General features: G+C 48.8%; 1 protein-coding gene across 3 annotated transcripts; it reads left to right on the top strand.

Moving 5' to 3' along the window:
• Positions 1-3,680: 3,680 nt before the first annotated feature.
• Positions 3,681-16,379, top strand: Tmem269 (transmembrane protein 269). 3 transcript variants are annotated; one of them, XM_021161125.1, is made up of 7 exons: positions 3,681-3,795; positions 4,711-4,782; positions 7,694-7,823; positions 10,918-11,015; positions 11,801-11,944; positions 12,470-12,673; positions 16,084-16,367. In XM_021161125.1, exons 2-7 carry the CDS (start codon positions 4,716-4,718, stop codon positions 16,203-16,205), a joined length of 765 nt encoding a protein of 254 aa, XP_021016784.1. In that variant the 5' UTR covers positions 3,681-3,795; positions 4,711-4,715; the 3' UTR covers positions 16,206-16,367. The 3 variants fall into 3 exon arrangements, with proteins under 3 accessions (XP_021016784.1, XP_021016783.1, XP_021016785.1); XM_021161124.2 differs by having other exon boundaries at positions 3,735-3,795; positions 11,798-11,944; positions 16,084-16,379; XM_021161126.2 differs by lacking the exon at positions 4,711-4,782 and having other exon boundaries at positions 3,738-3,795; positions 11,798-11,944; positions 16,084-16,379.
• Positions 16,380-17,307: the final 928 nt, after the last annotated feature.

Here is a 17,307-nt window from a genome sequence, read left to right as displayed (position 1 = left end):
TCCAAGTTATTAGGTCTATAGGTAAAGAGATAGTGTGTCTAGGGAACTTTTTTTTTTCTTTTTCTTTTTTTCTTTTTTTTTAAAAGATTTATTTATTTATTATATGTAAGTATACTGTAGCTGTCTTCAGACACTCCAGAAGAGGGCGCCAGATCTCGTTACGGATGGTTGTGAGCCACCATGTGGTTGCTGGGATTTGAACTCTGGACCTTCGGAAGAGCAGTCGGGTGCTCTTACCCACTGAGCCATCTCACCAGCCCTCTAGGGAACTTTTTATTCAATCTAATGTCCCCTTAGTCTGATTTTAATCTCCATGTGGCCCATCACCCAGGAGGTCTGAGTGGGAGCATTTTCAGTTCAGAAAGTGGCTCATGGCTATTCAGATAGCAGTGGTAAGGTTGGGTTTAAAGAAAGCTGTGTTTGCTTTGGGGCAAGCCATAACATGTCATCTCTACCTCCATCCATGTGTTACCTCGGTCATACTACCTTGGTCAAGTCTTAGCGGATCGTTCTAGAGCTCTACAGAGTGACATACAAAGTGAGCATGGCTAGTGTGGGGTGCCGGTCTCCAGTGCACACCTGTACTGCACCTAGAAAGCTGAGGCAGAAGTCTGGATGCCAGTTCCAGGCCAGCAAGAGAGACTGTGTCTCAAAAAAAAGGGGGGTATGTCTGTGGCATGATGGCGGTTGCTGGGGAGATAGGCAGTAAAATACTTGCTGCATAAACAAGACCTGAGTTTGACCCTCAGCACCCACATTTAAACCTGGTCGTCCACGCTTGTAACCTCAGTGTTGGTAGGGCAGAGTTCACTGGCCAGCCTAGTGTAGTTGGTGAGTCTCAGGCTCCAAAGAGAGACCCTGTTTCAAAACCACAAGGTGCACAGCCTTTCTGAGAATGTGTACACACCCAGCCTCCAAAATCAAATAAATAAAGCAGGGTGAGAATGAGCTACTGTGGGAGTGGCTCACTTAGTGTTCCGTGATTGGCACAGAGCGGAGGTTAGCCAAGGCCAGAGAAGTACACTATTCCTATGCAACTGAGCCCATGTGTCTGGCATTAAAGCCCATGTGAAATGTGTCTGCAGAAGGTAAAGTTTGTTTCTGGAGTTGGGAGGAAGGAGCCACTAAGTGCCTGGAGAAATGGGACTTGTACCGTCATGAGCAGATTTGATTGAATGGGTCACTCACTACTTGAATGCGTTTGTCCACATCTTGATTAGGATGTTCTAGCCTCATCTCTCCCACTTCACCCTTTCTGAATCCAAAGCTCTTCCAGGGTCAGTGTCTTGGCAATCTCTCCTGCATGCTCCAGCCCATTCCCAGGGTTTTAGCCTCCCTGAGCTGCTAACTCATACATATTTCTAGCTCTGACCTGTACTCAAGTTCATGCACGTTTGACCGGCGTCAGTATTTGACATACAGATACTACTTGACTCATTCGTTACAAACTTAATATGTCTAAAATAACTCTGAATTTACCCCTGAAACATTTCACATCCTCGTCGTCATCTGTCTCACACTGTTACTTAGCTCAGAAACACTAAGCATCCTTCATTCCATTTTCCCCCATGCCAGTCGGCCCTGCCCTCAGAACATCACACAACCAGGTCTAACCCCAGTCGGCCCTGCCCTCAGAACACAGCACACAGCCAGGTCTAACCCCTCATCACTTCCACCCTTTTTTCTTGGTTCAGTTCACCTATGTCTCAACCTAAGGCAGTAGATTCCTGTAGGCCTCCTCGATTCCTTCCCGACACTTGAATGTCACCATGGAGACCATTAGCAACATCCTTTAACACATCCCAAGGCTCAGTGTGAGCCTCCATGGAGACAGCAGAGGGCAGTGGTTTGGTGTTGGCTGCATTTGTAGCACACTCTTGGCCCCAGCCTGTTCTTTAGTTTTCAGACACCCATGTCTGACTTCTGTTGTTAAATCCATCTGTAACTTGATGTTTTTCCACCTGTCCACTCACTTTGTTCACAGAAATAATGACTCTGAGACTTAATATTTCATGAATAAATACCTTGGCCAAAAGTTTTGCTTGTTCCCCGACTAGCTCACAACTTAATGACATGTTTATTCTAGTCTTTGTCATCTCATGTGGCTGGTTACCTGGTCTGCAGTTGCATATGGCCATCTTCTTTTGTGTTTGGGGCAAATCTCCTGTGCCCGACTATCTTCCAGAATCCTCACTGGATGCTCCACCTTCTAACCCTGCCTCAGCTTACTGTCCATAGGCTTTTTTATTGACAGGTGAGGCTTCCGTACAGTGCACAAGAGACTATCTCTACAGACTTCAGTGTTAGATTCTTCTCAGAGCTCTGCAAGTTCTTATTTTAATGCTAGGTGCTGGTGGTTAAGTCAGGGGCCTTTGAACACACCGAACAAGTACTTATAATAAAGCCATATACTCATCCCAGGTCCGCTGATGACGAATGGTGGCGTTGACAGTCGATGAACTATTAAATCCACCATTTCCTTGAGTAGAACAAGGCTGGATATGTGGCAAGGTCAATCTAAGGCCCAGGGAGACCCTGTGCACAGCCTCAGCCCAGGGTGTCGTCGGATGGCCTCTGGCCTCATGCTAGATGCCCTCTCCCTTGCTGATTGTGGTGTCACATGGCCTCGTAGCTCCACCCTTTCTGTTGCATATTCTCTGGGCCCTGGATACTCTTGCTGCTTCAGTTTAGCCTCAGTGTGGTGTGGATGTGGGACAGCTGAGGGTGGACCCTACCTAGAATATTATCCAGTACTGTTTTCCAAGGTTATGGGTGCTTCACACCCTTCAGTACTTGGGAGACTGAGGCAGGAGGATCACATGAGTTCAAGGCTAGCCTTAGCTACATAGTTTGTCAGCCTGGTCTACAGTGGAGCAGTGTCTTAAAACAAAAATGAAACAAAAAAGGTTTACTGACCCATGTGGTGGTCCACGCCTTTAATCCCAACACTTGGGGGACAGAGACAGGTAGATCTCTAGAGTTTGAGGCCAGTCTGGTCTACAGAGCAAGTTTCAAGACAGCCAGGGCTACAAGAGAGAAACCCTGTCAGGGGGCTGGGGGGTCGGGGGAGGTGGGTCTTCTATAGCATACTATCCATTCAACTGCTCCATCTGGAACCTTCTGGAAGGCTTTCATCCTTGCTCAGGGCCTCCCTCCCTCTTGCAATTCCTCTCACACTGGCTGCCTCTCCATTCCCTGATATAGCCTCCATCTTACTTCTGTCCTTTACAGTGACTTTCTGAAAGAACATGACTTAAAAAACATTGTCTTCATTTTGGGGCCTTACTTCCTCAGATCTTCATCCCCCTGAGAAATGTTACAATATATTTATACCACCTTTTAGGTATAAAACCCCGGGCCTATAAAAGGCCCTACCTGCTTGGAGCTGACACTCAAGGGCTCCTCACGATTTTGAGCCCAGCCTGCTTTTTACAGTTTTCACCTCACTCCTCGCTGATCTCTAACCCTGGCACTCAGCAGCGGGAGTCTGCACCTAGCAGAAGCCCAGGGTGAGCCCAGGGTGGCTCTATCCAGGTCCAAGTGGGTGGAGAAAGCAGGCCCCTCCCCTAGGAATCCTCCTTGCTCCGCCTCTTGCCGCCCACCGCAAGAGCTGTAAATTGAAGGCCTGGTGCCTCTGTCCAAAGACTGCAGCCCCTCCCCTGTCCTCTGGATTGTGAGCTAAGAGCCAGGTTAAGAGGCTGGACCCGCATCGATGCACCCTCACCTGGGCTGAACCCTCTGCCTCAAAAGGCAGTGGGAAAGCCTCAGCATCACCTAGGAATGTTTGATCCCCAGGTAAGCATTCCCCACTGACATAGAGCAGGTGGGGTGAGAAAGAGAGACAGGGACATCAGGCCAGCCAGTGCCTCGTCATCTGACAAAATTGCGTTTAACCGGGTTACGCGGACAACCTGCGGGAGGCTTGTGAGAGACTAATGTGCCCTGTTCTCAAGAGGCCAGGTCTGTGCAGGAGCTGGCCTCTGGCCTCCGGGGAAGGGGTGACAATGTGTGCGATGAGGAAGGACAAGAGACACCACTGCTGGAAAGTACAGCTTCATTCTCAGCAGCCTCTCATGCTGCCTGAGGAACGCTCATCATCCCTCAGTTCACGGTCTAGAAATCCACAGTCATGAGAGCTCCCGGGTCCCGCTGGGGCAGGTTCTCACCCACAGCTTCCGTTCCTCCCCAATCCATTTTATTCCCACATGGGGTGGGCCCACAGTCACCTCTGGGAGGGCCCCAGCTCAGACTTCCCCAACTTCACCTCCAGTCTCCCGTGTCTTGGGAACCAAGACTTGCTGTATTTCTAATTCTCTTTGGCAATCACACCCATCCTTCCACCCTGGTAAATGTCACCACATGGGTGAAATTCTCCCTTCTCCTTGGTTGCCCCAGACTCGGTCTTTGCTTCCTGGTATACCCAGGGCAGCTGGAACATGCCTAGTCGCACATAACACATGCCTTCTCAAGAGCCTGACATTCCATCAAGACTGTATCATCCGAAGTTGGCACACGGGTCTTGTTCTACTTACCCAAATACGCAAAGCATGGCACAGGGAGGGACTGGAAGATGAGATGAATAAATGATAAGGGCTGAGCAGTTGCCTGGTGTGCTGAAGGGGCTTCATCTACAGTGGCTTTAGAGCCAGTGCAGCAAGAGGGCCTAAGTGGTGTATTATATGAACTAACATAGAGCACTTTTATTGTCAGGCCTCATGCTTGGCACAGGAGACCCCAGTCTGCACTCAAGTTGCATCCCCTCTAGGAAAAAAGGAAGACAAGGTAGGCAAAGTCAGTAAAGAACACCAGGTGCTACACAGTGAGCACGAGATGTCTTCCAAGATGAGAGCACTTACAAGGTCTGCAGGCATCACAAGGCTCCTCAGAGAGGACCAATCAAAGACCCAAGGAAGTACCCAAGAGAGGGGTTTCAGTGGGGCTGGAGAGTGGGAGCTGGAAAGCTTGGCAGGGCTGGTGTGGGCCAGGACTTTAGACTGAGGAATTCAAGAAGGTGGCATATGACCAAATCTATTCCCTCAGGGCAGGGCACCAACCAGCTTCAGCTGTTTCCCTCCTCTGAGCCTCCCCCAGGCAGGGCGACCCCTGCCTGTGCTCACGTGGCGATGCACGTCTCTTCTCCCATGCTGGCTTGCATCCTCTGCCTGACTATTCGTTGAGAGATCAATTCACAGTCATCTGTGTGTCCACGGGACCATCCGTCAGACCTGCAGGAGTGAGGAGACTGCTCTCCATTTCTGTGGACTTGAGCAGCCCTTCTTATCCCTAGCCCCTTCCTTTTACTCCTGGGACCCATGTATGCTATTTTTTTTCCCCCAAATAGTATTTAACTGAGAAAGAGGAGACTCAGCACAAATGGTGGCTCCAGTGTTTGCTGAGACAAGTCCTTTCCACTTGGAAGCCTTGCTCTCCCACTGTGAATGCTTATGAACACAGGCTTGTACCTCATTTCTGTAGACCAGGGATTCTCAGCCTTCCTAGTGCTGCTGCCCTTTAATACATACGGTTCCTCATCTTGTGGTGACCCCAACCATAAAATTATTTTCCTTGCTACTTCATAACTATAATTTTGTTGCTGTTATGAATTGTAATGTAAATATCTGGTGTTTAGGATATCTGATATGTGACCCCTGTGAAAGAGTCATTCAACCCCAAAGGGGTCAGAACCCACAGGCTGAGAACTGCTGCTGTAGACAGAGAGACTGGCTATACCTTAGTTGACGGCAATAAAGGTTCTCTTGACTCTGACTAGTCAGAGAGTACGGGCACCTTCCTGCCCTGTCTGTTGGTAGATGGCAAAGTGCAGAGCGATGAACACTCAAGGCAGAGCTGAGTCTCCGCCTGGAACTTCAGAGTGACCTCTTCTGAGGCTCTCCCCTTGCCGTCGGGTTTGCCTTCCTTGGGATGTATAAGCAGGGGTGATAACCCTTGCCAGACTGAGCTCACAGGGCCAGTAGGAATCCCAGGTGTCCAAGTGGGTTGTGAACAGGATAGACAGTAGATGATTAATCATTAATTAAGACTAAAATATCCGTGAGGCGGTGAGATGGGGCAATGTCTGGTTGTTGGGAGACTAGGCATTTGCTGATCTGCCCTGAAAGGCAGAGACCCAAGGATGCTGTTCTTCTAGGAGATGGTAAGTGGGTGGTACCTGGTTCAGGAACTGATGTATCCTGTCCTGTTGGGGTTGGTCTTGAGGCAGGAGAGATGGCTGTGTAGCTTCATGGAGTGGGATGGTACGGTCAGCCCATCTCCCCTTCCCTCAAAGCTTTCTGAGGCCTACATTATTTCCTGTCTTAGGTGTTAGTCCTGAGGGTTGTGGCCACCTTTTGGTGACTAAGGCTGCCTATGGAAATAGCCAGCCCTTCAGTGATGCCTCCAGTCCCTGACCCAAGTCCAGCCCCTCACAGCTTTGGACAGCTTTGTGGCAGAGTTTCTTGAAACAAAACAAAGTTTGTCTCAGTGCTTTAAAATTTTTGTTTTGTTTGTTTTTGAGACAGGGTTTAATGTGTAGCTCTGTCTATCTGTCCTGGAACTCACTCTATAGACCAGGCTGGTCTTGATCTCAGATCTGCCTGCCTCTGCCTCCCAGGAGCTGGGATTAAAGGTGTGCACGTCTGGCATTGTCTCAGTTCTTGCTCAGGCCATAAGATCTGGAACTGTCCAGAGGGGCTATCTGGAGGCCTGAGCCTCAAAACGAGTGAAGGATTAAAGAGAGAGTGGACATGAGAACGAGAATTAACTCATATCACTCAGGGGTGGGGTCACCGTGTGTGACTGACATGATGTGTTTACCCATAGTAGTGGAGATTGCCTGGCTCAGAGAGGATACAAGCAGTTTATGTGTAAGGGGAACATTTGTTTGGACATAGTATAAAAACACCCAAGACTGGTTGTGAAGATGGATAGGCCAGTTGGTTCCCTGCTGCTGTGAGAGATGTCATGACGGGTGGTCAAAGGCCTGGACATGGCCTCCCCCAACATGCAGAGGCTGTCTGGTAAAGCTGTCCCGGTGAACTCCTCAGTCCTAGCCCCCAGATCTCCTCCTGCTGGAGCCTTGGCTCCCAGCAGGAACGGCAGCAAGTTGGGGACCAAGCTGCTGGGATTTGGTTCTACTCACTTAGTGTACGACTTTGAACAGATTTCTCCAAGTTGCTGAACTTGAGCTTCCTCACTCATTAAATGGGGGAAGAAAGGGTGCACGCTCTCTGCTGGCCCAGACCAGAGGTGAGGACACACAGGAAAGTGCTGGGGAGCCACTGAGTGGCGTCCACATCCATTCTGAGAAGTTGATTTCCTTCTCTATTGGAGATGGAGCCAGTGTTGTGGAATCCCTGAGGTCTCTGATGGAGTGGGTATAGCTTCTCTCAAGTCAGCCATTAGTCTATGACAAGGTTCCATCTCAGATAGAGAGACCTTTGAGGTATCAGAAAGGCTCCTGTGGGGCCAGGGCAAGGGGGATGGATGTCCACACAAGTTCATCTGGCCACAGCTAAGATGAATGGTTTTCTAAACCTTGTCTTTAACTCTAGTGTCTTCTTGCTAATTTGTCCTCTTGGTCCAGTTGGTGAGACAGAGTGTCACAAGGGTGCAGTTCTCATTTGGGGGTCTCTGGGAGCCTCTCTGGAGACCCTTTGACCTTGAGAGCCCTGTGCACCTTTCTCCTGGGCCACAGGTCATCACATCATGAAACAAGAGCAGATGGGTTCTCAGATGACTGAATTTTCCTGGAAAGACATTATTAATGCCTTGGCCCTGGCCAACATGATCCTGGGGCTCTTCTCCATCTTCTGCAGCTTCAGCAGGTAGGTACGCACACATGCATGCATGCACGCACTCACACACGACTTCAAATTCAGGAACCAGGATCCCAGCCTTCCGTTACTACAATCTGGTATGTGACTTGAGCTAGTTTACATCTGAGCCTCGATCTCCACATGGCATGAGGAGTTTATATTATAATTGTTCTTGTTCCTTCAGCTAGAGAAGTTAAGAATGGCTTGTAGGCCAGGCAGTGGTGGCGCATGCCTTTAATCCCAGCACTTAGGAGGTAGAGGCAGGCGGATTTCTGAGTTCAAGGCCAGCCTGGTCTACAGAGTGAGTTCCAGGACAGCCAGGACTAATCAGAAAAACCCTGTTACGAAAAACAAACAAACAAACAAACAAGGCTTATAGGAGGGGGAAAAGATGCATAGTAGTACTCATGGCCATTCTCTCTTTCTCTCCCTCTCTTCTCTTCCTCCCTTCCCCCTCCCACCCTCTCCCTTCTCCAAAGTAGCCCAGGATGGTATTAAACTCACTATGTACCTTAGACTGTCCTTGGACTTCTGATCCTTCTGCTTCAGCCTCCTGAGTGCTGGGACTGTAGGTGTGAGCCGCCCCACTTGACTGTGTTCATATTTTCTGGTTCTCAAATCAGAATATATGATTCATCTGTCTGATATGAGCACTGTTCTGGAACTTCTGTCACACTTGTGCCACCAAGAAAGCAGGAACAATTTATGTTCCTATAAGTTGGATTCTATTTTGAGAGCTTTGATAAATCAGCTCTTTAAAGAAACCCCTTTGTGATGTACTCCTGATATGGACTTGATTCTTTCTGTATCTGTTTTTCATCCATAAATGTGGAGTTTTAGAGTCTAATACAGTGGGAGAATGCACGTCTGTGGTAGGGAAAACTCAGTTTAATCAAATCCCCTTCAAGGGTAGTTTTGTGTTACAATTGTAGGTTCTGTATCTTCACTTAGCCTCAGGCCCCTTTTGATACGCAGCTGTGGGCTAAACAAATGCTGAAGCCATTTGGGGGTGGCTGAGGTCAGGCTCCCTTGGTTCTGCTGGGTCATCTAAGCATTGTAATCCAGTGCAGACTTGGCAGTGGACCTCTGTGGGCAGGCTTGCTTTGGATTGCATGGCTATTAACAGAGGGACTTGGGACCACATGATGGACAAGATGCAGTGGAGAATGTGGGGGCTAGAGAAGACTGGGAAGTCACTTAGAGTAGAGCCAGCATCTGATTCTAGAGTAGGAGATGATACTGACAGATCCTTACCACACATCAAACTCAAGAGAACTTTGGGAGACACCGAGGGGTCTAAATCAAAGTTGAGAAGCCATCCCCTATCAGTCATCCTAGAAAATCAGTGAACACATCAAGCTGGGCAGCACACCCAGTGTCTGATGTAATTGACACCTGCAGACGCTCCGTCCAAGAACAGCAGACTGTACTCTAGTCTCAGGCCATCCTGGAGACTTCACTAAGACAAACTGCATTCTGGACATAGAAAAGAGTAGAAGTCATACAGAAGGTGATGTCGGGGCAAATGGAATTGAACTGAAGCTCAGACGTGGAAAGGCTGTACAAACCCTGAGCTGAGATCACTCATGGGAGCGCACTCGCCTACAGTGTATGAGGCCTGAGCTTCAGTCTCCAGTACTGGAAAAAATAAGCACCAGATGGCTAATTAGGAAAGTTAGAATTTAGCCAGGTGTGGTGACAGAAGCTTGTAACCTCAGCACTAAGGAGGTGGAGGCAGGAGGATCCAGGGTTCAAGACCAGGGGTTGGGGAGATAGCTCAGTTGATGAACTAAGTGCTTGTGGCCCAAGCATGAGGGCTTGAGTTCAGTTCTTAGCAGCAGGTAAGAAAACCAGGCATGGTGGCGTGCACTCAGACTCCAGTGCTGGAGAGGTGGAGACAGGAGAATCTATGGGGCCCACTGGCCTTCCAGCCTTACCAAACCAGTGAGCCCCAGGTCCCAGTGAGAGACCCTGTCTCAAAAAATATGGTGGGTGGCTCCCGGGGAACAGGTGTCTTAGTTACATTTCCTGTTGCTGTGACAAAACGCCTTATAAAACAAAGCATTTAGTTGGGCTTACATAGGACTAGAGTGCTTGATGGCAGAGCAAAGGATGGGGGAGAAACAGCTAAGAGCTCACATCTTTTTTTTTTTTTTTAAAGATTTATTTATTATATGTAAGTACACTGTAGCTGTCTTCAGACACTCCAGAAGAGGGAGTCAGATCTCGTTACGGATGGTTGTGAGCCACCATGTGGTTGCTGGGATTTGAACTCCTGACCTTCGGAAGAGCAGTCGGGTGCTCTTACCCACTGAGCCATCTCACCAGCCCAAGAGCTCACATCTTGCTTAGAAAGCCGGAGGCAGAGAGAGGGGCACTGGGAGTGGCGGGAGTCTTCTGAAGCTTCTCAGTCTGTCCCTGCGTCACATCTCCTCCAACAGAGCCATGCCTCCTAATCCCTCCCAAACAGTTCCACCAGTGGGTGGGAGAGGGTAGGGGGCGTTCTCACCTAAACTATTACAGATGCAAGAAAGGAGAGGAAGCCGCTTAACATAAATCCTTCATTTCATAAATGGAGAAGAAAAAAACCTAGAGAGACACATAGTGATTTAGCTGAAAAGTCAGTGGGGAGGTGGTAGAGGCTGCAGGAAGAAATAGGAAGGAGCCCATGCCGTCAAATACACGTGGGGCTTAAGGGTTGGGGGATTTTGGTGATTACTGTGGGGAGGGGGTCATGAAGCCACCATGTGCTGGGAGTTTAGGGGGGGGAAGGAGCCATGTATGAGGGTGTGTGTGAAACATTTAAAGTACAGTATCCAGAAGGGCTGTGAGCGTGTGCAATGTGCGTGCATGTGTGTGTGTGTGCACATGTGTGTGTGTGTGTGTGTGTGCGCACACGTGTGTGTGTGTGTGTGTGTGCGGGTATGTGTGTGTGTGCACACATGTGTGTGTGTATGTGTGTGTGTATGTGTGTGTGGGTATGTGTGTGTGTATGTGTGTGTGGGTATGTGTGTGTGTGGTAGGGGTTGTGGAGAGCGGGAACTGAGTGGGGGACTTGTCCAACGGGCACTACAGGAAGCTGCCCTGCTGGCCTGCCCTCTAGGAAATCCTACTGTGCTTCCTGGATGCTTCTGATCAGCTTCCTGTTAGACATTGCAATAGGAACGATGACCAAACACCTCAACATCCCACACAAACTGGGTGAGTCTAGACCTCAGGCCCACTCTCATCCCTACCATGGGGAGTGTCCAGCTCCGGGTACCACCCATCCTCTGACATCAGCAGGCCTTTTTCAGTTACTCCCAATTGTGCACATGCCTATGTGAATAGCAGGAAATAGTCCTGCTGTCTTGCACCCTAGATCCATCCTCTGGGCTGGTTCTCTTCCCCATCTTTGTCCTGTCCCTGCCCTGGTGTTCAGTTCCTATCTTCTTTGCCTCTCTGTTTTAATTCCATTTACTCTTCTTTTAATTTATGCTAGTTTGCTGAAGGCTTTGTTTTTACACATCATAGCACATTATAAAGATTATTGTGAGTTTTATAAGGTAAGATCTCACTCTTTCTTACCCAGGCAATTTCTTTGCTGTTTATCCTTTCTTGCTTTCCCAGTGTTTGTTGGGGATCGCCTTCATTCTAAGTGAAGTGTGTCCTCTTTCATTCTCTTAGTGAAGAGGATGGTGAGAGCCAATGAGATGAGACGCAATCCCCAGCAAAACAGCTGGGCCAAAATATCTGGAAAGGTTCCACGTAAGATTTTGCCTGAAAAAGGTGCTAAGGCTTGTTGAACGTGTGTGCTAAGCCTTGCATGTTGAATGACAAGGACCAACAGAGGCAAAGCCTAGGGTAGGCCCAGGCTTTGACCTCCAAGCCACCTTAAGGGGGCAGCTGCTGCTCTCTGAGAGCCCAGTACTCCAAACTGTCACCACTCCAGGTGAGACTAGGGTGTAGACCACACACCTGTGCGTTAACCTTGTCCTCCAAAGCAGGACTCGAACTGAATGACTTTGCCATCTTCACCACCTTTGGCCTGGCCTCGGCTCTGCTCCTGGGCGTGGATGGGCCTCTGAATGGGTTCCTGGCCATCATCTATGTGCTAACCACTTCTTTCCGCATGTGTTTTTATTCAACTGGTGAGTGCAATCCAATCCATCTTAGAACTGTGGCAGGGATCAAGGGGCAGGAGAACCCAGGGGTCACTTATGGACTCCTCTTCCTCTGCATGAGCCTGGGGGAGGTTAAGGGCTGTACTGGCAGAGCCCTGGTCTGGGAGACACAGGTCCTTGCTTCTTCGGCAGCTACATCTCTCTGGTGTTATCTGTGTATGGAGCCTTGCTTCACACCAGTTCCCCCAAACGAGAAGCTGTGCTAAAGTGAGGGCAGCTGCTTTCCTAAGGCCACACAGAAAGGGGGTGCAAACCCAGCGCTCAGCCCAGACTGGCTTTTCAAGGACCCTTTAAGGTGTGGGCATACCCGGTAGACCACTTGGAGCCTGCTGTCCCCCAGAAAGCAACACAAACCCAAACCTGTCTGACATGTGCTTGTGGATGACCAAATGACCTCCATACTCCTGGGCTTAGGGAATTTGGCAGTTCATGGAGAGGAGACCCAAAGCAATAGGTGCCCTTCGAGCCAATTGGTCCTTGGTCTTTCCCTAGGAGGAGCTCCCTCTGGATACAAGGGCCTGCCCTGCCCCTATGCTTCCTGTGTTCTGGCCTCCACGTGCCTTCTGACTAAAGGCAATACATTCATTCTCTGCTGCATGGCTTCACTCATGATTCTCTTCATGATCGACCAGAGTTGCTACCCACACGATGAAATCCTAGATTCAGACAACTGGAAAAAAATCGTTTATATAGGAGGTGAGTTCAAACACCTGCCACCATCTTTGTGGTCACTCCGTGTCACCACAGCGTTGCCCCCGGCGATTTGCTCTCGTGGGGCTTTCACCACGGAATCTGTTGTTACCAATAGGTTCCAAAAACAAATATCCAAACATTTCCTATGTTTAATGTCTGAAAATACTAAATGTACTCCCCTGCATAAGGAACTGTTTTTAGAATTAGGCTGTGCTCAAAAATGTCTACCTGAGCTAATGAGCTCAGTGGCGTTAGGGCGCATGCGTCTATGTGCCAGGTACTGGGAGTCGGTCTGGTAAACCAGGCATAGTCCTTGTCTCAGGTAGGGAGAAAGCCAAAACAAACTCATAAATAAAAATGACAAAAAAGAATTGGAAACAAACGAAGCTGTGTATAGTGGTTGTGTTTGTAATTCCAGTTCTTGGGATGCTGAGGCTGGAGGATCATTGCATATTCAAGATTTAGTGAGTTCCAGGCCAGCCTGAGCTATAAAGTGAAACTCTGTCCCCAAAATAAGTAGGTAACTGCAAACTGACATTTGCCTTGATGCCCTGGGAAAGTACAGGGTGCTCTCAGAGGACAGGCGATTCAGTATGGAGGGATGTTGAAGTGAGATCTGAAGGACTGGTAGGAAGGGCAGTCTGGGAAGAGGATCCTGCCTTGTAGTGACTGAAAGCAGAGAAGGTGCTTGAAGCCTTAGTAGAGCAGTGTGGCTGGTCCTTGTGTGGAAAGCCAGTGACAAAGACTCAGGCTAGTAAAGTAGGCAGACTGGGCAGGGAAGTGGGTAGACTGGGTGGGATTTGAGATTTGATCCTAAAGGCAAACGAGACACCTTGGGTGGAACCCAGACAGCAGGTGAGTGATACAGTCAGGGCAGTCGCTTCCAGGCATTGCTTGGGCTATTGTGCACCAGTGTTCAGGTGGGAGGTGGTGGTGTGATGGATGGAGAGAAGCAGCTGAACTAGAGAGGTGCAGGAATTAGACTTGACACTGGGGGAGGCAGGTCAGTGGGAGCAACGGTGTAGGCGCCAGCCGTTGGGGATGCTCACAGAGGTGCTCTGAGTTAGGGTTTCCTGCAAGGAGTATTCGTTTTCCTTTTAGAGTGTGTGCTTGTGAGCCAGACAAGCATCCCTGGGAGCCGGCCATTCTTCCATTGTTCCTTTGCTGGGAATCCACTCTGGGTTGTTACGGTCTATTTTCTTCAGATTTGTATCACATGTGGCACTAGTACAAATCCTTGTTCAAGTTCTGGGAGCTGGCTCCCCTGTGCCCAGATGGCAGAATGGTGTGAAGAGGCTGGGTTTGTAGCTGAATGTACCTCTGTTGAAGATGCATGTGGTTGTTTATAGATTTGTGTTAATACCTCACCATTTTGAATTCAATCTCCTTCATCTATAATTAAAGCCCCCAAGTTCCTAGCTTGCAGGCTCACTGGGATTGAATGAGGCCACAAGGTAGGTAATTCTCTGGTAGGGTCCTAGACTGTAAACGGCAACTCCTGGCCCCATCTTTTCCACCTCCCCTCTCCTAGGTCAGTATTTTCCTCAGAGGTTGTGCTGCTAGAGTTGATCCCCTCTGCTCAGAAGAAAGCACACACTTAGTGCGAGACTCCTGGGTTTCTTTGCTCTCCGAGTTAAGGAGGAAACAGCACCTCACAGATCCTGACACCGATTAATGCCAGTATTGTGCACATTTCATAGTGGATGATGTTAATATTCTGTTTGCCTAGGGGACAGTGGGTCACCTTAGACTGAAGACTTCCCTACAGAGCTTCAGACTTTGAGAAGCTGGCCCATGGCCAGTTTTGGAGAGTAAATGCTGTCTGTCTGTCTGTCTGTCTCTCTGTCTGCCTGTCTGTCTATATTTTAAGGACCAGTCTGGCTTTAAACGTTGCCTCCTTGCCTCGGCATATCAATGACTGTTCTCCAATTGAAGTTTTCCAAAACTTTAAGCACACCTCCTTAACAAGTTCTTTTCTCCATAAGTGACCTTTTGTTAGGTCACCTGTCACGATCTCCAGACTATGTTGTGGTCAGGTTGGGGGTGCAAGTGCCCTCATAGTAGGCACAGATTCCTGGGGTTCGATCTCCAGTACTGCATACGCTGGCTGTGGTGGCACAAACCTGTAATCTAAGCATGTGGGAGATGGAGGCCGAAGGATCAGAGGTCCAAAGTTGTCCTCAGCTACATAGCAAGTTTAGGCCAGCTTGGGCTCCCTTAGATCCTGTCATGAGACTATTGATGCTCTGTACTCTTGTTAACTGAGGCTGAACGTTTGGTTTTTAAAGGTCAGGCAGACTTAGGCTTGAATTAGGCCTTTGTGCAGGTTACTTCCCTGTCTCCCATGAGAAAGGCGGATGCAATTCTAAGTCACAGGAGGAAGATGAAAAGCAGAGTCTAGTGCTGAGGAGATGTACCATGAGGGAGGCCAGATGCCTGATCGTGTTTCATCTGAGATCTAGATTGTCTTGGGAGTACCTGGGAATACATCCAGGTTCAGTGATTTGCTTGGAGGGGCCTCAGGACTCAGCATGTTGTGGTACTTATGGCTAAGACTGGCTAGAACACCAGGATGTGGCCTCATGTGGTGACACACGCCTTTAATCCCAGCACTCAGGAGGCAGAGGCAGTTGGATCTTTGAATGGTAGGCTAGCCTGGTTCTACAGAGCCAGTTCTAGGACAGCCAGGGCTATAACAGAGAAACCTTCTTGAACAACTAAAATAACAACAAAACCAAAACAACCAAACAACAAAACCCCAAAACAAGCAAACAAAACGAACCCACCAATGAAGGATGTGGTTTGAAATCAGCAGAGGGTGCATGGGATGTGACCACAGAAAGGAGAAGCTAGCTGTTCAGAGTCCACTCCAGGCGGCACCTGAGAGTTACACTCAGTTCCTAAAGCCCTGAACTGTGGTCGTTCACACGAAGCATTGTCTCCTAGGGAAGGTCATCAGAGACTCACATAGGCACCCTCTGCCTAGCAGGGACCAAATCCAGACTCCAGAATGAAAATGGGTGTTCATCACAGACTATGTACTTGCACGGTCTGGGCACAGTGAGCCTCTCTGTTATTGGTGTGAGAGCTAAGACCACTCTGTAAGCAGTCTCAGGCATTTAACATTGCATGTTAAACTCCAGATAACTAGGAATTTTTTTGCCATTGAAAAAGCTCTGGTCAACTTGGATTCATTCTTGGCCAGGACCTGGTTTCTGGTCTGAGATCAACAGAATGGACCTGAGATTGCATTAGCTTCCGGTTAGGGGCTTCCATATTCTTAGTAAACTGAACCTACACATGGCGTTCCTGCCTCTTTGTTGCTGTCTCTTCAGCTCTGTGAGGGACAGGGAGGTTGGATAGGAGCTGTGGGAGGTACTTCACGAAACCGAGTGTCTGTGTTTCCTTTCCAGGTGTTATCCTGCTGTTTTTCTCTCCGTTCCCGCTCACCGCCTTCTACTGCCTGACCTGGTCGCTCTCCTACATCTTCTCCCCTGAAACCCTGTGGGGCAGAGGAGTTCGTATTAAGCCCTAGTGAGAGGAAACCATCATGTCACCACTCCTGCTGGCTCTGTGGGCTTTACGCTTAGCATGCTGGACCGACACCTCCCTGTCCTCATGAAAGCTTCCGGATGCCTGTGCTGTCCTGTGCTTGGTGCACTCTCGTCTTGAATTACATCAACCCACAGTGGGCCCAGAAACCTTCGCTTCTTTCTCCTTATTGAGGGTTCAGACTCCTTTTGGGATACTTTAATCAGTCATGTAGGATAGACTTTTGTTTCCAAGGTAAATTTTAGGCTGAAACTCAAACACAGCCTTGGGCACATGAGACTATCTCAAAAGGAAATTGAAAGCATCACTCTGTGTATTAGTCAAGAGCAGAGATGCTACCTCTCTGTCCGTCTATCTATAAATAAAGGGGGTTTATTCGAGTGGCTTCTACCCAATCTCCTGTCCCTCACAGATCCCTCACAGAGCTGAAGAAGCAGCAACAAGAGAGACAGGAACCCCATGTAAAGTAATCTAACAATGGCTGTCTACCAACAGAAAGTCCAAGAATCTGGCTTCTAAGATCTTATTCTGTATGTTTGTTTTCTAAATTCTCAAACACTAAACTCTACTCAGATGCCAGTTTGTCTTTTAAAATGCAAACAAGAAAGAAATACTGCACGCGATGATATTGTATTCTAAAGCCTGACCTTATGGAGAAGGGAGATTCTGTCTTTGAGAATCAAGACTGTTGGCTAATTCTGCCATTCCCCACACAGTGGCGCCAGAGTTCCTCTGCAACCCGTTTGCCTTTGAAGTCTAAGGAGCAGTGTGTGGAACAACTGGGGCTGAGCTGTCAGCTCACCATTCAGTGCCTTAGTTCCTAGAGAAGAGGTTTTTTGAGATTCCTCCTGGGCTTTCGCGCAGGGACAGAGGTAAAGGACGCCATGAAAGCACGCTGAGCACATGAATGAAGTCAGGGAGCCTAGGCAGGTCTCTGGTCTGAACCCAGATGGTGGTGATTTCCCTCCCAAAGCACTGCTCCATTCCGAGTGGAATCCTGTGTCGGCACCCTCCCGCTTTTGTCTTCTGGTCCTGACTGAGATGTTTAATCTCTATAAGCCCACATCCTCATCTGTAGCATGGAA

This window comes from Mus caroli, chromosome 4, assembly GCF_900094665.2.
Source record: "Mus caroli chromosome 4, CAROLI_EIJ_v1.1, whole genome shotgun sequence".
Lineage (NCBI taxonomy): Eukaryota > Metazoa > Chordata > Mammalia > Rodentia > Muridae > Mus > Mus caroli.
This window is presented reverse-complemented; position numbering and strand designations above follow the sequence as displayed.